At 35.2% G+C, this 26,722-nt stretch overlaps 1 protein-coding gene across 2 annotated transcripts in view; it reads left to right on the forward strand.

The window, feature by feature from the left end:
* Positions 1-26,722, forward strand: part of KDM4C (lysine demethylase 4C) — a 298,880-nt gene that overhangs the window by 249,184 nt on the left and 22,974 nt on the right. For both annotated transcript variants that reach the window (XM_042826899.1, XM_042826898.1), the window contains exons 18-19: positions 16,189-16,374; positions 23,638-23,808. In XM_042826899.1, the coding sequence (XP_042682833.1) occupies positions 16,189-16,374; positions 23,638-23,808 (357 nt within the window). The remainder of the gene's footprint in view (positions 1-16,188; positions 16,375-23,637; positions 23,809-26,722) is intronic.

A 26,722-nucleotide genomic window follows, 5' to 3' on the forward strand; every position in this document is an offset into this window, starting at 1 on the left:
TTTCTTGAATATGTAAAAAGATGCATGGCTGCCTTGAATCAGAAGTTATTACTCCACTAGTGCATGCTACAGAAAGGTTTATCAACAAATAGGTTGTGCCAAGATAGAACATGGCAGATCTTACCTATTCACTCATTTGTTAGTGCCAGAAGTTTGTTACTTGGATATCTGAAAGTCTGATTTTTTAAATCTTTGTCAAGATCAAAAGCTGTTTCTTTTTCTTATAAAAGTAAATATGATTACCAAGAAAAAAATGTGTTAAAGCTTCCGTAAATCAAATGAGCCTTAAACTGACACAGATTTTATATAAACCCGAAAATACAAAATCCCATGTCCAAGTGTACTCTGCAGCCACTTGTGTGGTGCCAGGCTGGATGTGTAATGCCTCCCTGCTTCATTTGCTTGTATTGGAAAGAACACACATAAGTATGGACTAAGGGTGCTTGCAACATTCTCTGTCAATACTCATATGCTAAATCATTGGGAAAGCAAAGTTTAGAGTGATTTGACATGTATGTTTTTTCAGAAACGGATTATCCTTTGAAAATATAGTTATATCAATTCAATGATATTGCATTTTTTGAGTAAACTATCAATCAGTAAAATCAATCAGTTGCTCTTGAATAAAAATGTACTGAGGTTATGTATATAAAAAACTGACCGGCTTACCATGTGGAAGATGATTGTAATCCTTTATTTCACTTTCAGTCACTGTTTGAATCTGATATTTTTAGGGACATTTCATTATTCAAAGTTTGACCGTAGTTTTGTATTTTGAAAAGAAATGACTATGAAATCTACGTACAGTTATTTCAAATAGTCTGTTTAAAGCAAAAGTAGCACTTCCCTTCAATATTCTGGTCAAACAATTTGGTTTTCACACACTAAGAAGTCTTGATAAAAATTCACTGTGGCATGAAACAGTTTTATACATTTTAGCAGTTATATTGGTTCACTAGGTTTAAGATGGGCAAGTAGGGTTCTGCCTTGGACTTGCAAAAATGTGGAACTATTACATATGGAACTACATTGGTAGAATGGGAAGAGGCTACTCTAATTCCACTGCAGTAAATGTGTATGAATGCCAAACTAAATATGAAGTATTTCTTTATATTTAGTGGAAACTTACTGATGTGTAATTCAGTGCACTTTCTTCCTCTCATGCAGCTTTAAAAAAATGAGAGGATAATCATCCCAAAATGTATTTAAAATCAGTAGTGTTTATTACTTGATATTTGTTTTTTTGCCTTATGTTTGTTTGTCTTTTTTTTTTTTTTTTTTGTGGTTGGCTTTTCCCAGTGAGGAAGCCTTCTTTCTTGATTTCTTCTTTTAAAATGATACACTGTTGTACTGGATTTATTTGCTACTTGTTAGGTTTATTTTTTCAGCCACGATTCTTGAATTGAGAAATCAGTGAAAATTTATATGGAGAAATTATATCTTATCACAGAAAAGCATGATTTGTCTCCAGAATACTGCCACATACAAATATAATGCCCAGCCAGTGTGCAATGAAGCGTGCTTATTCTAAACCCAAAATTTCTAAGCTATTTAAATTTAAATGGCATTAGTGAGAACACTTAAATACATTCTGTTGTTTGTTGGTTTTTTTTTTTTTTTTTTTTCACTAATAAGAGCCACAATAATCTCTTGATTACACCTTTTGCAGCTCTATTCACTGTCCACTGATCATTAATAATGCAAAATCCACGCAGCATGGGAGGACTATTAGACTTAGGAACGGAGTGGCGTAGAAATGCATAGAAATTACCCTAACATTGAGGAAGGACTTTATTAAATAGTACTGAACAAGTACAAAGAAAACATTCCTTTCACACCACTGCTTCTTTTTTAAATAATGGCTGTTTCTTATACGTTCTTGGGAGAAGAATTTCTTGTTTGCCTCTGGTTACCATAGGATTTGCATGTTTAAATGATAATATTTGATTGGATATTTACAACTACTTTAGTAGCCTTGGCTTTAGTCCATGAGTAAACAGCTTCAATAATTTAAGCTTTTTTGCTTTGTATTATGCCTCCTAGCTTCTCTTTGGGGTTTCAGTAAGTATATTTGAAGAGAATATTAGAAATTCAGTCAGGAAAAATGCATCTAAGGGCAAAAAAATTGCTCAAACTTTTACATAAGCAGTAGATAAAAGGTTTCTGCACAAAGGCATATTTTGCACTAATAAATGATAGGACTATGTTGCTTATTTGGAACGATGATCACGTGATATTGCAAAATAATATGTATATTTTAATTAAAATGTTCCTAGAAATGCTTTATTTAGTTCTTCTCTTTTTCTGTAATTCGTAACTGAGAAGATTTTGTATCTGACAAATTATGGAGATCATTAATTTAGAAGAAAAGGATTACTAGCTTTCCTTATATTGCTGTTGATAGCTGATGGAAAAGTAATGGTCAAAAGAGGAATCTTCAATGATAGCAAAGATCCTGTTAAGGTTAAAAGATATTAGGCATCAGCTCATAGACAGAATGAAAAAAATTCAGGTTTAGATGACCTCAGCTAATGAAAACAGTACATTAGAGATAAAAATTAACCAGGGAACATCTCTGAAAATGCTCACATCAAGCACTGTGACCTTAAATGTGTCCTTTTAGAAACATGTTAAACAAAATGAAACATGTTAATGAGTCTCTGGAACTCATTTGCAAACCACTTTGTTAACTTCATCAGTCTATTGTGTGAAGTGTTTGATTGTAAATCATTGTTACTTGTATAAGTTAAGCTAAAACAAGTGCTTATAGGATAGTTATAAATTAAAAAAAACAATGGCAATTAACAATCTGTACAGCAAAGGTGGCCCAAAATAATTTTTTTTAAAAATTGCAAATATAAAATAAATCCATCTTTCTTCGCAGCAGCTGTGTGTAATTGAACACTGCCATTTGCTTCACTCACTGTAGATGAGACATTATGATGTGAGCTGATGAGAAAGCACCCATTTCTTTTGTCCATTCTCAGTGCAAGAGTTAATCAAACTGATGCAGCCCATTCTCAAAAAATTCTCGTGGAATACTTCAGTCAATAATGTCTTCTGGCAGTAGAAATGCAGTGGCAGCAATAGCAGTAGATATTTCCATCCTGTATTAACTGTCCCAGAAGTCTCAGCTGTTTTTGTGCAGGGCATTAGCATGATCCCATAATGCACCCTTTATCACTCCACTAAAAATTTCAGTAAAGTAATTTTGTTCAAACCAAATGTTTGCCTGATTGCTGATAGCTAAAACTGTCACTACTTGGTTGTCATTCATTTTCAGCTCTAGATCACACAGTGCTTTAGATCCAATACCTCCAGGGCAAAATTGTGTAGAAAGAAAATAGGATTACTAGTAGTATTTTAAAGAAAGAATGTAAAAGCATACAGTTTTAAAAACTTAACATTATGGGAGGGCAGAGCTTTCCTTTTCATTCTGAATTGTTTTTGGCCTTAACCTTTCTCATACTTAATGACAGATGTATGTATCGGGAAGCTTAACGTGATCTTCCAACAACGGTTTCTCTGCACAACCTTCCTGAAGGCTTAGAAACTTCTTGTTAACCACAAATTAAAAACAGAATTAAAAATAATAGTAATTTAAAACGGGTGAAATAATAAAGTAAAATGAATGAAACAAAACTGATGATTTGAATGTAAGTGAAAGCAGGAGCACATGCACTTTGAATTCTAAATATAAAAAAGATTCTGTGCTCGTCTTTTGTCTTGTGTTCTGTTACAGATAGTTCTATAAGAAGTTAACCAATGAGCAGGAATGACTTTCATGTGTCATTTCCTGATGTGGCCTCCTCATAGCTGAAGAGGTTGTTTGAAATGAGGTTATAGATGAAAGGTGAGCCATGCTTCTGGAGATTTATTACCGCCTCATTTGTATGGAATGAGGAAATGACAGTTATGTAATCTACAGACTTGACTAATTTGCAGAGTCAGAGGACTTCCTTTAAAATGTTTGCTTCCAGTGTTGTTTTTTGTTATTGTTATTGTTGGTTTTTTTGTTTGTTTTTTTTTGTTTTTTTTTTTCCTCTGGACTACAGATACATATCATTATTTCTGATCTCAGGCTGTGGAGAACTCTCAGAAGGGAACAGATTTTGTAGCAGTGATGCTGAACTGTGTGGGAATATTTGTACCATTTGTGCCCCTGTCAGGCAGAAATCACAGAGGTTTACTATTCTAAATGGTTATGCGAGTGCCTCCATATCACTTTATTAGCTAAACTGTACTGTGATACTTTAGATATTCAAATGTTCTATGTAATGCTTTCTTTGTACTGAGGCCCTTTACTGTGTAAAGAAAGCGAAGAATGTATTGGATAATGGGATCTTTTGTTTGCTGCCTCACTACCTGCATTAGTATTGAGAATTTTTTAGAAATCAGGTATGGAATCACTTGTTCATTAAAAATTATATTCAGGAGCTAGAGCAAATACCAGTTTTTGCTTTAAAATATTATTCCATTCTAGTAATTTCTCAAATGCTTAGGCGTATGAATGACATGTTCAAGTCAATGTTCGAAGTTCAGATTAGACTTTTTTTTTTTTAAGAAATGATTTAATTCTGGACAATTTTTAAAGTACCTTTTTTGATGAAAGAGAAATGTTCAGAAATTCACTGAATAGTTGGCAGGGCTATATTAGTAAATTTTTGTTTTGTTTCTTTCTGAAATTATTAGCTATGGCCTTTTGTATGAGAGATGTAATTCCTTCCTTGACCAGACTTCTATAATATATTATGCCATTAAGGAACAATGAAGCACTTTTAATGGTCCATTAATACAAGAGTTGAATGCAGTGTGTGAGGAGAAAGAATGTCTTCCAGAAGTCAAGTTTTGAAAATTGGTATAAAAAGTCAAACTGTATGCTAGTGTTATTACCATAGAAACGTAGAATTATTAAGGTTGGAAGAGACCGCTACGATTATCCAGTTCAATCACAGACCTGTCATCACCATGCTCTCTAAACCGTGTCCCTAAATGGCGTAGCTACCCATTTCTTGAATACTTCTAGGGACAGTGACTTTACCACTTCCCTGGGCAGACTGTTATATTACCACTTTCAGAGAATAAATTTTTGCCTGATATCCGACTTGAATCACTCCTGGCACAGTGTTAGGCCACGAACCCCCCACTTGATACAACCCCCTTTCCGGCAGCTGTGGAGAGTGGTAAGGTCTCCCCTGGACCTTCTTTTTTCCAGACTAAACAATCCTAGTTCCCTCAGCTGCACTTCATAAGAATTGTGCTCCAGACCCTTCACCAGCTGTGTTGCCCTTCTCTGAACATGTGCAGGGCCTTGATGTCTTCTTGTACTGAGGGGCCATTAACTGTACACAGGACTCAAGGTGCGGCCTCACCAGAGCTGAGAACAGCTCTCAGCTCAGAGCTGAGAGGGGCAGTCATTTTGTCTTTTTGGCTACACTGTTTTCGCTACAAGCCAGAATGCTTTCTTGACTGCCTGAGCACACTTGGTGGCTGATGTTCAGCTGATGTTCAGCTAACAATGTTTTTTTCCACATAGCTTTCCAGTCACCTTTCCTCAAGCCTGTGGCATTGCATGGCATTGTTGTGGCCAAAGTGCAGGACCTAGCACATGGTCTTGTTGATCGATTGACCTCAGCCCATCAATCCAGCTTATCCACATTCCTCTGTAGGGCTCTCCTGTCCCCAGGCAGATCAACATTTGGTGTCATTGGAAGACTTACTGAGGGTGCACTCAATCCTCTTGTACAAATCATTAACAAAGACATTAGAAAGGGCCAGCTCCAGGACCAGCTCCAGTGCTAACTCATGAGACACACCACTAGTGACCGTTCACGAGCTGTATTTAACTGCATTCATTATCTCTCTCTGGGACTGGCTGTGCAGCCAGTTTTCCCTGTAACTTGTAGCTATTGGACCTTTGTACTTTTGTTTCTGCTATGGCATTTGGTTGGAAAATTTTTGAAGTGCCACTTAACAGTTTACTTCCAGTGAATGAGTTCCATATTAAAAAAAAAAAAAAAAAAAAAAAAAAAAAAAAAAAAAAAGAATCTTCCATAGCTATCATACAGGAATGAGACTCATAATCAAGGCTTTGCAATTTAATGAATTGCTTTCACAGTGAGAAATGTTACTTTCTGGGAAAACAAAAACAACAGCAACAAATAGAAGACCACAATCTGACTAAGAGAAATAGACTTCTTTGCTTTTTCTTTGTGTAAAATATTTTCCCTAGTCTTAAGTGTTGCAGTGGGAGAGAGTATAGCTAGACCCTTTGTAGCAGTCGTTGCTAAATAGTAACACTAAGCAAATCAATTACATGTCCACCAGGATGTGGAATGGTTCCCAGTGTGGGAAAGCACAAAATGAGAAACGTCGAAGATAAATCCAGAAAATCCAACTCTTTGTAGTCCTAATCATTGTGCCCGAAAATCTGGGTAAAGAAGAGACTGAATAAATTAAATATGTGAAAAGTAAATGTATGCGTTTTGTTATTTATCAAAATCTGAGTTAAATACTGAAAATAGCTGTACGAGGCATACGTAGCTTGTTCTAAAAGTAAGGCCTCCTATTTATTTCCATGGAAATGACAACAAGGAATCCAGTAATGCTGTATAATAGAGCAAGTTCTCAGCTACAAAACACTATTTTTCAACAGAGTCCCCACCAGTAGATGTGCATTTTCACCAGCAATGAACAAGAGCCTGCATGCTTGCGCTCCTAAAAATCTGCACCAGCAGAGGTGACCCACTGTCGCTGTTTCCAGTGCTGAAATGCACCAACTCTGCCACACTGTGCTCATATCCATTGTTTGATCTCCAGAATCACTCAGTAAACACTGATGAATTTCAGTGGGTGCTGTTTTTTCTGCATGGAGGAATTCAGTGACACATTTTTGTTCCATACGCATGTTCGTGTCAGATAGCGTTTTTTCAGATTGCCCCTCTACTGCCATCTGTCTCACGATGCCAAACCACCAACATTCGCCTCTGGATGGAGCAAGATAATAAAATAGGAAGCATTATATATGACATAGCTCTTATATATGTTGTATGTGAGGTGGTTCACTTCTTGGCCTTTTTGGTGAGGGTTGAGTGTTGTATCATCTGTGTTGTGTTGTTATGTTGCAAGTAACTAAGACATTATTAGGATGATTATGTGTATTATAACCAGGTTGGATATTAGGAAAAGCTTTTATGACAGAGTGATCGGGCACTGGAATGGGCTGCCCAGGGAGGTGGTTGAGTCACTGTCCCTGGAGATATCCAAGGAACATTTAGATGTTATACTGAGGAACATAGTCTAGTCTGGAAATATTAGTTGGTAGATGAATGGTTAAACTCAATGATCTTAGAGGTATTTTCCAACCTTGGTGATTTTATGATTCTATCATTATTCAGATTATGTTTGAATTGCATTTTTTTCAGTTTTCCATGTGCTTTTATAGTGTATTTTATATTGCAGTAAGTAAACAAGATTCTAAGCTTCCACTTACTTCAAGTTAGAGCTGATAATGTAGTAATTAGACCATTGTAATGCTAGCTCATGATTCGAATGTGAAAGCTTTCCATTCCAGCCTGTGTTCTTGTGTAAATTTCTGTTCATGCCATACTTAAAGCTTCCAGTGTGAACTTCTACAAACTTGATGTTGCATGTAAGACATGTTAGGTCCACATGTGGTGTTTTTTTTTCAGTACTGAACAGTCCTTTTAGAGAGAGCCACAGAGTGATCTAACTCACAGCAAATTATTGTGAAAGTGAAGGATGCCTATCACTGCATAAGTTTGTCAAACTATTATTAGAACCACAGAGAAATACAGGAACAAAATTAATGTTCTGACTTGCAGGACATTAATCTGTCCTTCAGCCATCTCCTTGCTTTGTCTTGAGCTGCAGTAACATCTATAGCAAAGAAGAAACCCTACAATAACTATGTATTTTATCTATTGTATTGTTCATCTTGGATGCCAATAATGTAATTTATGAGACATCTGATGGAAATTATCCTTCACAAATAAAAAATACCTGTAATCAAAGTCCTTAGGACAAAAGAGTTTAAATTTGTGTGCATTTAATGCAGTAAATTTAAAAAAAGAAAAAAGAAAAAAGGCTTACTTTCTGAAAACTGTGAAGCTAAAAGCAAAAGCATTTCAAATAAATGTTAGTTAATTAAGCTAACATTAGCTTTTTTCTTTCTTAAGAGCCTCCATGAAAAAAGGATGTTTTCTAATGAACGCAGAATGCATATGTGTGAAATTTAGATTAATTTAGTTTAACAGTTTATTTCACCTTTCCTCACCTTACTTTTCCTCTATTTGCTTCTTTCCTCTTTATCCCTCTCCCGTTTTCGTTCTATTTCCATTTTTTCCTTTCTTTCCACTCCACTTTTTTTTTTGTGTGTGCCTTCTACTCTCTCCTTTTCCTCCTTTACTTTCTCTATTTCTTTGCTTCTTTTTTCCTATCAGCATGAAAAAATCTCAGTCTCTTCCCATGTCTCAGCAAGATAAATGAACTAATTTAAAATATTTTCCATGCCTCATCTGTCCACTCCACAAGCTGTCAATGAGCATGGATTGGAAGCTTTCATGCCAATAGTCCACATCGAGCAGTTGTATTATTTTGAAATAAGAATGTTGTTTCCATGGCAAACTTGGAACTCTTGGACTGTGCTGACATCCACATACTTCTGAGTTTATGCGAGAAAGATGATACTTGGTGAGATTTTTTGATGCAGAAGGTCATTTGTCTACCTGATAAGTTAAAACCATCATACTGTTCTTTTGTTTTATATCTGCTATGGAAAAGCAATGGGAGGAAACAAGGGATGGGGAAAAAATAACATGTTTAGAACACAATTTCAATTTTTGCTTCTGCATTTTTGCTGAGAATGTTTTAACCATCAATTATATGAATAGTTAATATGTTTAGTTTTAAGAGAGAGTTATGGTTTGACAAATTTTTGTAATGACTGAAAAAAGCAAGATGTTGCTCACCCTGTTTGCAGTGGGGCCAAACAAGTCCAAATATTTATTAAGTGATGTTAATGCAAGAGCCAGAAATAAGGGAAACACAGAAAAAACTTATGTTTCCGAGATACTACAAGCTGATTCATTTTAGATTGTGGAATTTTTTAAACTTCTTATACGTAATACATTTCAGTTTGTCTTTACAGAATATCATAACTTTTCTGTACTGCCTTATCATTCTGGCTGTTCACAGATGACACTATTTACCAGTGAGGTATAATGTTGACTTCAGTTTTGCTGAAAAATAGACTGGCTTTTGGCTGAAGGCTTAATGAATAATCTTTTCTTCATAAGCTGAGCAGTCCCCCAAGGTTTTCAGAACTGAAAAAAAATACATCTTCCTCTGAGACCGTGATGCATGTTTAAATTTTATGTGCCTTGAACTGTTCCCAAAATTGAAAAGCAAACAACTCAACTCAAAAGCCCACAGCTACTCCACCCTGGAATAGTCCTTTCTCCCCTGTTTTTGTTTGTTTGTTTGTTTGTTTGTTTTGTTTTGTTTTGTTTTGTTTTTTGTTTGTTTTTTGTTTTTGTATGGAAATAGCATGGCACGCTTGCTCAAGTTACTGTAGGGGTGCCAGGTCTTTCCAACCAAGTGGCATAACCTCACTAAACTGCTGTACTTATCCCTCTTCTCTAATAGCATATTTTGTCCACAATAGCTTCAACAGAGAATAACTTGACAAGCAGCTGTGTCCTCATTCAATGAGCTTCACAAGCATAATATTTTCCTTCCCAGAGGCAAAGTGCATTCACCTACATAATTGGCCATGACCCCTTTTTGCCCAGAGGACACGTACTGAAGTCCATTCCCATTTTCTAATCTTTCAAGACACAAGACAGCATGTTACTGTCATGCTAGTAGGTAGATGAAGCTTTGATATGTGTACTTGTATTGTCATTAGAGGTTTCTGTTTGAGCTTGACAAGATTCTCATTTCTGAACGTTTGAACATACATGTCTTCAATTCTACAGAATTGCTTTTTTAGTTTATTTTGGTTTATTCTAAACAGAGAGTGTATCTTTTTAGTTTATTGACATCAGCATGTAGACTAGCTATCCTAAGGAGATGGAGAATCCATTATATAAGAGATGGTAGTACCTTTATTTTGATAATGACTTTCTTTTTTTCATTTCAGTAAATCGCTTGCAGGATACTGCAAAGAATATAATCCTTTCAGTGCCACATCACAGTGTTCTAATTTTAACTGCTCTCTTATTAAAATGTTGAATTCTCTATGTGTGTTTGTATGTATTCACATAAAGCACTATAAAATAAACCATGCAGAGACAGTGATCTCTTGTGCACAGTCTGTAAATAATGATACCACTTTTTAGCACAGTACTTTGCATTAAATGACAATTCATGAAGAGGTGGAGCCTGAAATGGCCATGCAATTTCTTAAAATAATTTACTCATTGTCTATTCAAGAATCTTCTGAGTTAGCAAGTTCTACGTGTCTTCTATAACTCTTTATTTTGGGTAGTCATTCTTTGTCTCTTTCTAAGCTTGACAAATTCTGTCACTGGAAACTGGAAAAACTGGAATCACATTCGCAGAAAAAGGCTTGTGGATCATGGTGGATGAGATTTTGAAAATAGATACCTTTGCAGCAGAGATGGCTAAATGCCATCCTGGGCCATCAGGCTCCAGTGGTTGGTCCACTCTTTCCTTTTGTTCGATGGCTGCACTTTACAAGAAAGATACTAACATCCTAGAGTAAGTCCAGTGGAAGTTCACTGAGTTGGCCCAGGCTAGAGCACGGGACATACAAGGCTGAAGGAACAGTCTGTTCAGCCTGAGGAGAAGCTGCCTTTTTGCAGGTATCTTAATGGTGAAATAGCATCCTGGAAATAAATACAAATAAATTACTTCCTTAAATGTTAAATATAGCATACTCATGGCTGTTGTGGTGAGTAATGCTACGTGGACAACAGTTCAAGCTCTAACTAGGTCTTTTATTTCTTCCTTTTTGCCTCAAAAGTTTATCTTCTACTAGTTAAGAAGATTACATGGACCTTATCAGGTACTTTGTAAAATATGAACCTGTTCATCAAGTATTCTGGGTTTTTTTTACTGTCTTTTAACCTACGGAGTGCGGATTTTTCTATTGCAGTCACACAATTTGTGTTTCAGAAGATCTAAGTTTCTGTTGATTTGTTTAATGTTTTAAAAATTCTACAATGTAAGTTTGTCTTCTGTTTCCTATGAAACGTGATCTGTTGGAATTTCAGCAGCTTCATTGAAACAGTAGATGTATATGTATCTATTCATTGCTTTTGGTAAATCAAGCTTAAGGAGGGAATGTTTAGATTAGATATCAAGGGGAAATTTTTCACAGAGGAAGTGGTGAGGTGGTGGAACAGAGAGGCTGTGGATGCTCTGTCCATGGAGATGTTCAAGGTTGGATGGGACCCGGTGCAACCTGGCCTAGTACCAGATCTGGAGGTTGACAGCCCTCCCTGTGCTAGGGGGGTTGGACGTTGATGATCCTTGAGGTCCCTTCCCACCCAAAACAGTGATTCTGTAATTCTATGATTAACTCCCTTACCAGTTCTTAACACTTTATATTAAAGCAGTATGTGTATTTGCTGTAATTTTATGATCTCTTCCTGCTTCATTCAAAACTAAACAACATAATTTCAAAGTCATGACTAGCAACTTCAGACATTGAATGGTCTTAAATCTACATTATTTCAAAGGTGTAAGAAAATAGTTGATTCTTATTGATGCTACATGATGTCATGTTTACTTCTCTCTGGAAAGTATAAGTAAAACAATTTCACCTATATTTAAATATTGTTTATCAATATTTTGGAATATCCCACACTTCAGGCATGCTGAGCAGTACGAAACTACAAACCATTTCCTTCAATCATTGTTTTATTCTTTCCCATAACATACTGGTTTTTATGTTTGAAATACCAGAAGGATGCAAAATAGTCTCTCGACTCTTTGTCTACCAACTTTGTTGGTGTTATATAATTGTGAAAGTGTTGAACAAAGAAGTGGAGTAGATGATGAATGATCTGAAAAACTGTTTTTCTTTACAGATTCTGATTCTAAACTCTGTCAGATTCATAGCTGTAGTATTCAGCGTTGTTTTAATTTATCTGGAATAAAAGGAATGATAAAAAGGAAAGAGCAGTGAGTGTGTTTCCACAGAAACACATTATGCTCTCAGCCAAAACTAAGTGCTGACCTTGTATTCTGAAAGATGGTTTTGAAAAAAACTTGCTCGCTGATCACAGAATCATAGAGTTTCCTTACATAAATCATTCTTCTTGCAAAAGTATAGAAATACTTCACGTAGAAATCAGTACTCCAGATTCTTTCCTAAAATCCAGTCCCATCCTTTTGCCACAACCATCAGACTGTACTTACTTTCATAAATCCTTGCTTCAGAAAGCAGTGTTACTGTGCTTAACTCATGATCCTGTTAGGGACTGGATATATAGAGATTTTTTTTGTAAATATTACTCTATTCAAGAGAAGTAATATCAGATTGTTTATGTAAGAATGCATAAAAATCATTATGAAAGCTATCAGCAGTCTGTCTTCAGCAAAATACTGTCATCCAGTTTTCTCAGAATGAGTTCTTTAAAATCCATTCTGTTTATGTATTTGCAGCCTGTTAATATTAAAGAGCTGTTCCATGATTATGAAATCCATTTATGACTGAATATTTTTCACTTTGGGAGCAAAAAGAGGTCATTTCACCATCTAGAAAATTGCAATACATTTTTCTGTCCTATATTCTTAATCTCCAGTTATATAAAAAAAAAATATTTATTCCCCAATTCATTTTGCATCTGGATCTCTGATTAAGATTGCTCTTGAGCCACTTCCCTGACTGTTTCTGCTTCTCAGTAGTATTTAGGAAGCATTAACTCAAAATTACATTTTTCGTAGTTATATAGAATGTTGAATTTACTTGATCTAGTAGGGATAAGTTTTAGGCTAGTGGAGAACTATCAGTTGGATATGTTCAACACAGGTTTATTTTAGCAAATGTGTACATGTCGAGCTTTTTATTTTCACAAATAGGAAGCTTATGTATCTAAATACAAGGTTAACTCAGACAGAAAAGTATTAAGATTCTATCTTCTGCAAGATTTATTAAAGATCAGTTCCATTCTAAGTAATACTTGAAATTTAGAAACATCAGACTTCAGACAAGGGCAGAGAATGAGGGTGAAAATTCCCTCTTTGCAACTGTTGATTCCTTCTCTTCTCTCAGAATTTTGATGTCAGTGGTTGCATGATATCTCTTCTTTTTTCTTGATTATATTTTTTTTAAACAAAGCGGAACAAAACATTTGTATCACTTTCTTTGGTCATGAAAGACTGTAACAAATATAAAAATGTGTCAGCATGGGAACAAAAGATGAAAAAGTCAGTTTGAATTCATATACAGTCAAGCCCCAAGTGATAGGGTAAGAAACACATTCTCATTTAGAAGCTACGGAGGGAGAAACATGCCAATATGGTCAGACATGGCTGTTAATATATAGAGTCTGGTATGTAGCTCAGCTGAGTTTCCAAAAGTCTATGCAAAGCAGATTTTTGTAATTTATTTTGGTTTTGTTTTTTTTTTTTTTGTTGTTTTTTTTTTTTTTTTTTTAATTAATCAAATACTGTAGATTAATTGGCTTTCATTCTGAAAGATGAAGAAGCTTTATTTCATAACTTTGAGTGGGGAAACATTGCCTGATACAGTTATGCAAGCTGTGAAATTGCTGGCACACGTGCCTTTTATTTACACATGTATGTACTTTTCCAAATTCATGTGTAGGTTGGAGACAATGTAAAGCTAATGTACATCCACATCATTACTTTCACTGCTGCACAGTGGACAGAGCATATAAAAATAATGAGAAATGGTTCACTATTTAGCAAACTTGATTGTTCTTGTACTTACTGAAAGAAGACATTCAGAATTTTTCTTATATGCAGAATAAACTTTTAGCTACATCATAACATTTGTGTATTTGGTCCCTTACTCATGCAGCCAGTGATTTAAGGAGTCACTTCCTGCAATAACGTACTTCCCTAAGTTTCTGCTCATTTACCTTCTCAGTGCTGGTTTGTTATCATTTCCCCATTCTTTGTATTTTGTTTGATCTGCATTTTTTTTTCTAGTCAATACATGTAGCCATTTTTGTAGATAAAATTAAGAAAAAATTAGTTTATTTAATTCATTTCTTACTTCACTCTTTCATTCTTATTTTGGTTAAGCTGACTTGTGAATTTGTGTAAAAAAAGTAAAATGAGCCATGTATTTTTATGACTTCAGTGTCTGGATATTAAAGTATGATAGATTTCAGTTCTGTTTTCATTCTGGAATTCCAATTTACTGAGTTCTGAATTTGTACCTACAAAAATTTCCTCAAGCTCCTTCAGGAAACGGTTGCTTTATGTATCTGAAAATGTCTTCATGCACATGAATACAAACACTCAATGTGTTGTCAGCATAATCAGTTAGGACCTGGGACATTTATGTGGATGGTGAAGTGATCTTACTAGTCTTTCAGACCTAATGCTGTTGTAGCATGCTAATCAGGACCATTCAGCAAACAACGGACAAAACTTTTAACTGGATGTCAGATGCTGCTCTTGTTTCTGCTTTGCAAAGCCATTCAGACTGTTGGCTTTCAGGGGTTGACTGAAAGGGCAGAATTGGAAAATATTGAAAGTTCAGACTGATCAGCATGAACTAGAAAGTTGCATGACTGATGAACTTGACAGGTCAGAAATCATAATATCAATCACCGAGTGCCAGAAGCCATTGAAATAAAGAAGTGCTAACTCATGCAGTAAAACTTCTGCAGGTTTCTTAAGAATATAGAAATTGATAACCAATAAAACAAAATTATGACTCCATGACTCTATCTAGTAACTTGGAAAGAAGAATTTGGTGTAGATTAATATGAAATGCTTTAAAGTATTAATTATACAGTAGAAAATAAATCAAAATTATTTTTAATCCTGTTCCCAGAGTAGGCAGACAAAATCATGGAAGGAATCCCTACACTAACAGTATGCTTTCAAATTATAGTAGATTTTTTTTTCTGTAGTCTATAACAGCTGCACTAATTTTACGATCTTCAATTGTAAGCATTGTTTTGTTAGCCATGATGAGAGTTGTTGGAAGGTAATTCACATATGCAGTATAACACGGTTACCACAGACATAATTAAGTAATTATTTGATTTAGCATGTTTGCTAGTATCTTCTGGTGGCAAGATACTGGCATGGTGGGCTGTTTTTTGAAATTTACTTTACCTTGCATGCAGCCATTTATTTGTTTCATATGGGTGGCTTACTAACAAAAAGCTTGAGGCAGAGCCAGTAAGAAATCTGAATCACAGCAATAATGACAATATTTTGATGTAGCCTCCATTCTGGGAGAAGGAATAAATATGGTATGTCTTGGCACTAGTAAGGCTTTTGATATAATGTTTTTATAAATGAAGTGGAGAATTACGGCCTACATAATTACCTGCATATTAAAATATACAACCAGTAAAAACCAGACTGGAAAAAATGAAAAGGGACATGGGAACAGCCTTCAGCTGTGGAATTATGTGAAGGCATGAGATAAATAAAGCATTTCTAATTGTAACACATTATCTGAGGGTGTGGTAGAAACCATTGCATGACCATTTTGGATTTGCAGTCTTCCAAAGTCTAACGATACATGTACTTATTCCAACTTCAAAGTAGGAAGCTAAGTTAAATGATATTTGAAAGTCCTCTCTAGCCCTGCTTTTCTGTGGGAATACTCTCTTTATTTTTGAATCTTGCACTCACTTTGTGCAAAATTATATAAAGGCTTTTCAGTTCACCTAGCTTAAGAGGTGTAGGTTAATTTCAGAGCAGTGTATGGAATTTGAAATTAAACTTCTATAAGGCTATTTATCAGTTTTCTTACTGTAGAACCAAAACAGATTGAGTTTACATAAAAAGAAACAAAAACACTATATATCAATTCTCATATTATAAAGTTACCTTGCAGTTCATAAAAGTTTATTCTTTCGCTATGTTCATTATGAGGTATAAAACATAAGCAGTGAAGCATAAATAATTCTTCAGTCCTAGAGATGCTTGCAGATACCAGTGAAATTGTGGTAGTATGGTAAATATTCTCTTTATTTTCTACAGAAATGTATTTTCTGCAGACAGAGAGTTAAGAAAACCTCTGGTGCCTGCATTCAATGTTCATACGGACGTTGTCCAGCCTCCTTCCATGTGACCTGTGCCCATGCTGCAGGAGTGCTGATGGAGCCTGATGACTGGCCATATGTTGTCTACATCACTTGTTTCAGGCATAAGATCAACCAAAATGTGGTAAGGAATTTGTTTAATGATATGTTGCAGAATTAAAATATGTTTTCAGAGAAAATGAAAGAAGGGATCCACATAATGTATAATGGCTTCATCTGATATATTTCCGGGCATAAAAAAGTATTTCATCTGGAAGGTTTTTTTCTCATTATGTTATCTGGTAGAAGTAATACTCAATATGCTGAGAACTTTTTTGCATTAGACTCATTGTTGAATATGTTGTTTTGACAGCAGCATAAGTGTCTGAGTTCTCTGTTTTGTTAGTGTGGAATGTATTGAAAATACCCAGATCATAGTATCTTTCAAATACTCTCAGATATCGAGTGATGTGGTGTATATGTAAGTTCTTTGTACCACAGCCAAGCAATGCCACGCAAATATCCAGTTATAATCATTATTTCATCTGGAAAAGCAGCAGTGATATGTCATGAAAATTCATATTATTTCTATATCTTTTTATTTCTAGCTGATGCTGAGGAAGCACTTTTGATTTTAGATGAGAAACAAGAAGAATTAGTTACCACAGTCTCGTAGGTTTATTATCTAAAAGATAAATTCTTAATGAATTGTTACTTATTTCAGAGAAATCTTGCAATGTGTCTTGGGCTTTTAAGAGTGTATTTTCTTTCCTAGCAAACTAGAAGAACTTGTTGTGATATCATTGAAGAAATAACTTGATACACTGGTGAAGTTGAAAATTCTCAAGTTTCAAACTCTTTATTTTAATATGTACTTAATCTCCTCTATACACTAAAATTGAAATAGACCCAGTTATGTATGTATAATGTATATCTTTCTTTCAAGGGACTGTCAGTGAACCTTTGATCCTAACAACAAGACTACTGGAACATAAGATCTCCTTTTAAGTATAATAAAATGCCTCCCAACTAGAGTGATGAGCCAGTCCTGAGTTTCAGTCTCCTGATAGTTCATAAAAAGGCAAATGAATCGTATGCCCCTGTTTAAAATCTCCCCAGAAATGTTATGTGTTATAAAGATTTTTGTTTTAAAAAAAAAAAAGTAAGCATATAAAGCCAGTACACTTTGCATTGTTATTATGTCTTCATACATTTTTTATAAAAATGAGTTTGGTTTAAAACACAAGCAAACTGCAACCTTTATCTGTACTTGTAACTTAAAGTCCTTGGCTTGTTTAGAAAATGTTACTCACTAGTTGAAAATTACTGGACCAAAGCATGGCCAATGAAAATACAGCTGTTCTTCCTAAATGTTTAATTGCATTTCTTTTCAGACACTGAACAATTACTCCAGGTAGTGAGATATTCATCAATAGCTGGGAAGTCATTACTTGATCAAATAAGTTTTTCTACAATATGCTTTCTTTTGTATCCACTTCATGTATATGTTGTGGCTACTGCTCTAGCCCCTCAGTTTTTCAAACTTCCTGTAATGTATTTGTCTATTACACTAGCAGACCCTTATTCTCCCTGAAAATGACAAGTTATTTTCTTCACCTATTCTTTTTTATGATACTGAACGTGCTGTTATGGATTATTTCTTCTATGTATAGTGCTAAACAAGTGGTAAATCTATCCTAAACAGACTTTTTTTTTTTTTTTTTTTTTTTTTTTTTCTGGTGACTCTATATCCATGCTAGTTATTAATAAAAATACCTACAAGATATTAATGAAAAACATGTAGATCATTTAAGCAAATTTATACTTTCTATCTAATATAAAATATTACAGGCTTCAGCACTGTCATTTGACTTTTAGCATGCGCTTTCCCTAAAAGAGGAAAAAAAAAACTTTAAAACAGCTGTTACTTTGAAAGCTTAGAAATTAAGTGCATCCTTGTTCCATTTAACACAATGGTAATAAAGTGGGAGGGATTCCCCCCAGATTCTCAGAGATTTTCAGGACTTGTATTTGGTAGCATCAAACAGAAAAAAAGTGTGAAGAAAGAAGATTTTGTGTAGCTGTTTTAAAATGTTTGTGTGGATGGTATTCAAAATTGATTGGAGTGAAACTGAGCTCACCTTTTTGAAAAAAAATCTTCATTATCTTTTTTCACTTGGCTCAAATCAACGTCAGATGTGCTGAAGAGAAGGAAAAATAGTGTGTGTTTCTTTCTTTGTTTTTCTTTGGACCTGAGTTTGGGAGGACCAAACATTTTGTTAAAGAGAGTTTTTCTGTGGTAATCTTCAGTTAGCCATGAATGCAGTGGATTGAGCCTGGCTGGCTGCTTGTTGCCCACCAAACCGCTCTCACTTCACTTCCACAGCAGGGCAAGGAGAGAAAATAGGACGAAACAGCTCATGGGTTGAGATAAGGGCAGGGAGATTGCTCACCAGTTACCGACACAGGCAAAACAGGCTTAGCTTGGGGAAGATTAATTTGAGTTACTGCCAATTACTGACAGCAAAGCAGTGAGAACTAAAAGCAAACTAAAAGCACTTTCCCTCCATCCACACTCTTCTTCCTTACACCCCCCTCCCCGAGCAGTGCAAGGGAATTAGTAGTGGAAGCTGTGGTCAGTCCATAGCATTTTTTCTCTGCTGTTCCTCCATGGTCACACTCTGCTGCAGCTCCACGTGAGATCCCTCTAATGGGGTGCCACCCTTCCTGCACCAATCCATCTACGTGGGCTTCCCACAGGCAGCAGCTGTGATCTGCTGTGGGGCAGCTGCTGGGCTCATCTCACAGAGCCCACCCCAGCAGCCCCCAGTATTAATGTTTTAAGTAAGCTGAATTGCCAATAGACTGTGGCAAAAGTGTCAAGGATTTATTTATGATCGGTTTTTAATTTCTACCTTTTGAATTACCTAGTCATGCCTTTAAGGTTTGGGATTTTCATTATCATTGTTTTTCTTGTTATACCTTTCTTTACTATTAGCTGGTCTTCTGTGCAGACGTTATATTGCTCTTCACTATTAAGTACAACTATGCATCTTTATTCTAGTGTCAGATTTTTGTCTATTTTCATTTCCTTGTTTACAAACAGAACAAAGGACATGCAGATTCACTCTGCAAATTTTTGCAGGAGTCAAATACATCTTCTTTTCAGCAAGGATAAATTTCTCCTTCTATTTAGTAGTTCAAAGCGCTCCACTTAAAGCAAGGATGCTATTTCTCCCCATTTCAAGGAAACAAAATTACAGTTGTCCAATGTTCCACTAACAAAGCCTCTAGATGTGAATATGTGCCTAAATGCTCAGGGAATATCTTTGATTGCTGTTTTCTTTCAAGTTTAAAAAAGAACAAATGACACAAAACTGAGCAACCAAGAGGAGCAGGAAAAATTGTGGCTTATATCTATAGCAGTATTTAATGTAAATCAAGGAAGTTGCTCAACAGGAAACTCACAAACTTACTATGTGAGATAAAAATTTATTGTTACAGATATTAATATATCTTTTCACCTCAGGCAAGCGCTTATTGCAATGATAAAGTGAAATTTTTATCAAGATAATTTGTTGCTGCAATCTCATACAATTGTGTTGAAATCATTCTTTGATACATTTTCACAACTCTTTCTCACATTTTCCTTTTGAGTTATCTACAGTTTTTTTTCCTAGACTGCTCTTTTAATGTCAGCCATGGAAAATACTTGCAAGTCTTCTGGTGAAAAATCATCATAAAGGCAATCAAAAGGAAAAGCCTTACTCTTGTATCCAGATAGTGATGTCAAATGAAGTAAATACACACGTTAAGACTTTGATTTTTTTAATATTGAGATGAAGTTTCAAAAATACATTTTTTATATATGCAAATTCAAAACTAAGTATGTGTCTTGTATTTGTTGAAGGTACAGCTTTAGAAATGATACAAAGGTTTGCTAGCTAGAAAAGCTGTTTAGTGCTGAATGGTTTGAATTATTCCTGTTGCACTCTATATTAATTTGTTCTTGTAAATCAGAGTGCAAGTGTGCAAATTACAAAGTAGGATCTGTGATTTGCTGCCGAAAGACAGTAGGTCATGTTTTTTGAATTTTCCACGGTCAAACCATGTTTATTTCTGGGCATGAAATGTATTCTTCACATCTTTTGTCATCAGATTACCAGAACACTTGGAACTACAGTTGAGAATAGGTGCTCCACATGGACTTACTTTGATTAAATCTCTATTATGCACAAGACAATGAGAAAAAGACGTTATATGTGGCAATACTGTTGGGAAAAAAAAACACTAAAGAATTCATACAGGATTAGCAAAAGCAGCACTGAAGGTCTGAGAAAGTCTGCTGGAAGCAAATGTGTCCATCTATGATATTTCATTTTGGAAGTGCAATCAGAAGAGGTATATAGAAAGCCTCAGTTACACGCTTGCTTCTGATCTGCTTTAAATTATCATTTGCTATTATTGAACAGTTTTTATCTCTGTAGCATACAGTGAATGAAAGGACACTGTAAAGGGGAAACTGTAGATCCTTTTTCTGTTGAATACATGTGAATACAATGCTACTGTCTGCTAATTGCTGCCAGCTTCAACATTTTCAGGAGTCTAGAGGCATGCAATAGAAAAGACAAATGAGTCAAAAATCATGAACTGGCATGTTTTTTGAAATGTCATGCATCATTTCTGTGCCCAAATTGCAGTTCTGAGGAATGAGCAGAAAATGATGATGGGAGGGTTATGTTTCTCATGTTCATGTTTCCTAATTAAATAAATCTTTATTGTATTTGAATAAGAATTGCAAGGATCTTCCACCACAAACTGCAGTCAGGGAGGGTATCTAGATATTTGGATATCCACTAACTATTTCTGGCTAGCTATCCGTTAGTATTCAATATACATCTGTATACATACTTACTTTATTTTACAAGATTTTTCAGTCCTGAAACACAGAAAATTCAGGAGAAAGTCATTTTCCCTCTTATCTTTTTTGAGGTCTGCAGAAAGGAGAGGTTAACTTTTTTTACATTGCATCTTATTGTTTTCTGTATATCTGCTCCTATCTTAGTTCATCCTTGGCTTAGGTACTGTTAAAATCATGCTTTTTAAACCAGCTTTCTCAATAATCTGGTAACTACCACAGCTGTTCCTTTAATCTGATAGACTTACATAACAACTGTCCTTTCTGATCAAAAATAGCATTCTTAACATCAATAAATTCTTAGGATTTTCTGACAGGAAATGTTTCCTGGGACATGCAATATGTTGTTGGAGTATGCTTGTCAATATTTTTTCTGGAAAATAAATCAAGAATTCTAACAAGATAACTAAACAATAAACTAAAAAAATTATCTCTTTGAGCTAGGATGCATTTCTTTTTCATTCTTATTTGTTCTAATAAGATTTGACATTCCTCCTCCGAATATTTTTTCACATATAAGCCTGTATTGTCTCTTGACATACTATATTTTTCCAGTCCATCTTCTCAAAATAATTCCATTTTCAAAGTTTAATACATTTAAACCTTGTAATGTTTTCCTCAGATTATTGTGGTGTAATCTTAAACTTCTACTTTCAGTTGTTTCATATGAGTGATAGAATTAATACTCTCTGAAATTTCTGATTTTTTTCAAGTAACTGAATAGACTGGAGTCAAGAATTGCTTGGTAAATGAACATTTATGTTTACTTATGTTTCAAGGTTGGATAAGAAATGCTAACTGACATGTTAGCACTCCTGTGGCAACAGCAGTAAATGGTTTATTCCTTCTTCTGCTCCTCTGCAGTTAAACTAAGTAACAGAATTAACTACATAAGTAGCTATGTAAAATGGAAAATCCAGGTAAATTGTTGAATACTTTATATATATGATCAAAACACTATTTTGAAGTAAACTTTAGAAACAGTATTGGATTTTTTTCTCTGAGGGGAGCTCAGCTAAATCCTCCAAATGCTTATGTCAGGCAGAATTCTGACACACAAAGATTTAGTGTGCTGTCTCCAGAAATGGCACAGAATACTCCTATTTGGTTTGTAGAAGCAGAGAAATTTAAAATTTTTAAATCATAGAAACTTGTGCAAGAAAGAGGCATGATAGTGACTACAATCTCCACAGAAGTGGAAGATGTCAGTTATTATTTTTTTTTCTCCAAATGCATTGACACTACTATTAATGTTTGGAGTCTAACAGAAAGAACTGGTGATGTGTTTTGTTCTCCCTTTGATATTAATGCTAAAAAGAGTTTTCCAGATTCTCCAGAGACCCTTTTAGATTTCTATATTTATTGAAGAATCCATTGCCACTGAAGGTTTGAAAAGCAGTTTTAGGTAAATCAGTAGTTATTGTAGCATATGTCATAAGATTTTTTCAATCTCCTTATGTAAGTATTTCTAGTAAAATGATAAGTGTTTTCTGTATGCTGCTGCATCTGTCCCCTTTGTATCATCTACTGTAAGAAAAGTTCAACTGGTCATATACAGCTAAGGTCACAATTAGTTTGTCTTGGTTGAAGAACTGGAGCTTTGTAAGTAATGAATAAACAGTCAAAATTGCAGGGAAGAAACTCTTTCTATGTTTGTCCAGAATGAGAAGCTCTACTAAACAGTGTTATTGTGCTCTTTGTGTCGTATTTTCCACGGAAATAAATAAGAGGCAACCTGCATATTTTTTTTCCTGGTGAAGAACATTCTTTTTAAAGTTCCTGGGTATACTTCAGTTGGAAGTAGATGCTTAACAATTGTCAGCATCATGTGAGCTTCTAAGCATTTGCTGATTTACAAAGTTCTATTATTTATAAAAACCATTAAAAACAATTATTGCTGTAGAATTTTTGCATAATTTATCAGCCCTAACACAGATCTGATTGACATAATTAGTTCTATTGAATGCAAAGTGAAAAATGAGAAAAAATTATTGGTACTGATGTACTAAATGAGTAAATGAAGAGTGATCAGTGCTGTCTAAAGTCTTCAAGCAAATGTTCTACTCCTGTAGACAGCTCTGACATGAGCTGAAGATGCATTACACTTTTTTTTATCCCATTCAGAAAATAGCAAAGTAATTATGAGAAATCATGTCACAGTACAAGACTTAAAAAAACCTTCTAAAACAATGCAAGACCACAGTCTATCTTTGCCATGCTTCAAGAACTTCAATTAATTAATTAATTAATATTCTTTCTCTACTGTGAAATGGTGAGAAGGTATAAACTGTAAAGATATTTTTGAGCGCTGTAATTTGTTATTCTTGAGAAATGAAAACCTTTGTTAAATTTGTATGATCATGACGGTAAGGAGCAATTTTGCATTTAAAGTTTTTTTTATTGAGTGTTATTTTTCATTCAGTTTTAACATTGGTACAATTCTGATGAGTAAGCTGGTATTTTAAAATTGCTTCTATATTTTTTTTCAAGAGAACTAAAGCATGTGAGAAGACCATTACAGTTGGGCAGACAGTCATCGCAAAACATCGGAATACAAGATATTACAGCTGCAGAGTCATTGGAGTGACATCACAGCTTTTCTATGAAGTCATGTTTGATGATGGCTCTTTTAGTCGGGATACTTTTCCTGAAGACATCGTGGTAAGTACTTTCTTACACAGGGGTTGGTTTGTTTTGCTATTCACCTTTTGTTTCTGAAGATTAGCGAGATGGAACATCTTGAACTACTTCTTTTGACCTTGAGGAGATAATGTTCTAATGTTTGGTTTGTGTTTGTTACTTTTGCTGCTGAGATTGATTCTTTTCTAATGGGCTTCCAAATAGTGGTTGTTCTAATTAGTCTTTGCCATTTGACCAAATGTATCAGAAGTAATCTTACAAAGACTTTTAATTAAATGAGAAATATGTATTTAATAAAGGAGATGAGAGAGGGAATTCCATGTATCCTTATCTGTCTCTCAGAGATAACTTGTAAAAATTCCTTGCTGAATAGAAAAATCCTGCTGTAATGGGAAGAATAGCTCTCATGAATCAGTTCTAACAACTTGTTTACACCTTCTGATGTTTAGCTTGTGAGATTACATTATTAATGATAAAAATCATCAGGGAGGAGAATGTGTAGTTTACTGCATTTCTAAAAAGCAGTTGAGATTTTTATTTCCCTAATGCACTTATATAAGCTGCCATGTTTTTCAGAACTGTAAAGGACTACATTGTGAACTTAGTGGATCTGAACAGAATTTGCAAACAATTGTGAAAATACTCCTTTTCCTTCCTCATTTATAATGAGTAGATTGGATGATAACATTTGTTCTGTTCATCAGGTGCTTCATGATGATTGCACTGCAGTATGAATGATCCTCTTTTAACCTTCAAGCATGTCTGAGACTTCTCTATGCTGAGCTTATTTTCTGGTGTATCTTCAGATAAATCTCTGGAAGTTAGAGCCTCCAGGGTACACTGGCTTGCAAAAGTGCTTTGTGTTGCCAAACTGGTTTTACTTTGCCCTATGCAGAGGTGGAGAGTCTGGCATACACACCAGTGCATAAGAATATATACTTTATTAATATATTTTCCAGAGATACAACCCTTAGCAGGGGTTCCTCTGTGTTCCTTTACTGCAAAGATGTCTTTGAGCTATTCTGTTTTTTGCAGGCCTAATGTTTTCCTGGAGGTAGAATTAGCTGACAGATAGCATCAGCGGAAATGATACTGTTGTTGTTAGAAGCTTCATAGTTGCTGAAAAGTTGTCTGCCTTTTGAAAATACAGCATTTTGAGAGGGTACACTTCAGAGCAGTATATGGGGATGGAGCTGTTTACCTCCCACTGCTGTTAATAGAAAACAGTTAGCAATTCCTCGCTACATGTCTTCGAAAATTTATCCTTTAATTTGAAACACTCTGAAAGGCTCCATTAATGATCAAACTTTGATTTAGGATGATCAACATATTAAGCAAATGTGGCTGTATTGTTATTAGAAACCCCTCTTTTGTATATGTCTGCATCATGGTATGGCAGAGATGAGAAACTGCTTGCCACCCTAGTGGGGTATTCTGATCTTGAGCTAAGAATAAATGTAATCAGGTCTGGATATGCCTCAGTGCTTCCTAGATAGTGGATGAACAACATATAATTGTTTGATGGAAACACCAAACGAATTTCACATTCCTTAGAGAAATCTTGTTGTGTTTTCATTAGATAATACACCTGCAGCCGTTACTGCAAGGGAGGAAAAAAATGTTTTTTCTTCTGCCTGGACTAAAACTTGCTAATCCATGCAATGTGCGTATCAGGTGTTAGTGCCGCCGGGAGGACTTATTCATCAAATCTGGTGTGAAAGCAATGTTGCTGCCTATTGAAGAACTTATTTTTCTAATCTGTTTTCACTTTTCAACTAGCTCACAAAGATAGCAGCAGCTTTCTGCTTTCCCAGTATATGCTGAATCCTCCACATAATTTCAGCTCAGCTCACAATAGACCACAATTCCAGTGTTCAGACACAGTGATTTATTTTTAAGAAGGAAAACAGGGAGCAGGGAAATTTCAGTCTCAAAGCTTCTTGAAACTGTTTGCATGTAAGCATTCAATAACTTCCAAATCAGGGTGTACTTTGTTCTGTTCTCATATGTATTTTTTACTGTTTGCATTGACATTTACTACATAGATCAGGATTTATTAGCTGCAGGTGTCAGATATATAGGTGTAGCAATATAGATTCCTTTTATTTCAGGCATTTGCTTGAAATATTGTACTGTGTTTGATTTCTGCCTTGTCAAAATTTCTGTTAGACAGCAGCATTTTGGTGTGCTAAGAAGCCAGCTTTCTCTCCATCTGGTAACTGTTAGAGGGTGCAAAGAAGCGTATATAGGTACATATTTTCTGTCAGAAACAGAGGGACAGCTTCTTCTTTAAATGACAGAAAGACTGCCGTGAAGGGATAGTGTGTGATATCTTAAAGGATGTGAGATGGCAGCTGCAGAGGTTACCTTAACCATGCCAACATGCAAGGGGTGGAGTGCATATGCTTCAGTCCTGAGTAACTCCTTCCGAGAAACAACGAGCATGCCACTTGCTACTTCTTGAAGGACTGATGTACTCTAGCTTGTCACACAGCTGCTAGTTCAGCAACAGAAGGGATTCTGTCCAGCTCGACAGGACAGATGTCAGTATATCAATTCCACATCAGGAAGTACCTCAGGTCTTTGGCCTGCTCAATTCTTTTTCATGCCTGATGGCCATATCTTCAGTGGTACAGTGTGGCAATTTGCTGTAAATTAATATTCTCAGTCAGATTTCTTTAACTGTTTATTTATTTATTTGCTTTTCTATACATTGTAGCTGTCAGTATCGCTTACTAGCAAATATAACTGTACACACACGTGTGTGCATATATGTAACTTGAAATTAGAGCTAAAGATGCAGTTATTCCTATGTTTTTTATGCAATTGAAATCTCAGCTAAACAAGGAGGCCTTGCAGCATATGTAACTGGGGAAAGAAAGGTTTCGCCAAATTATATTTATTCCAAGGAAGAGAAAAACAAAAAGAGGTTACA

Source organism: Centrocercus urophasianus, unplaced genomic scaffold (assembly GCF_019232065.1).
Source record: "Centrocercus urophasianus isolate 14NV4802_14NV808 unplaced genomic scaffold, USGS_Curo_1.0 seq_27, whole genome shotgun sequence".
In the NCBI taxonomy this organism is placed as follows: domain Eukaryota; kingdom Metazoa; phylum Chordata; class Aves; order Galliformes; family Phasianidae; genus Centrocercus; species Centrocercus urophasianus.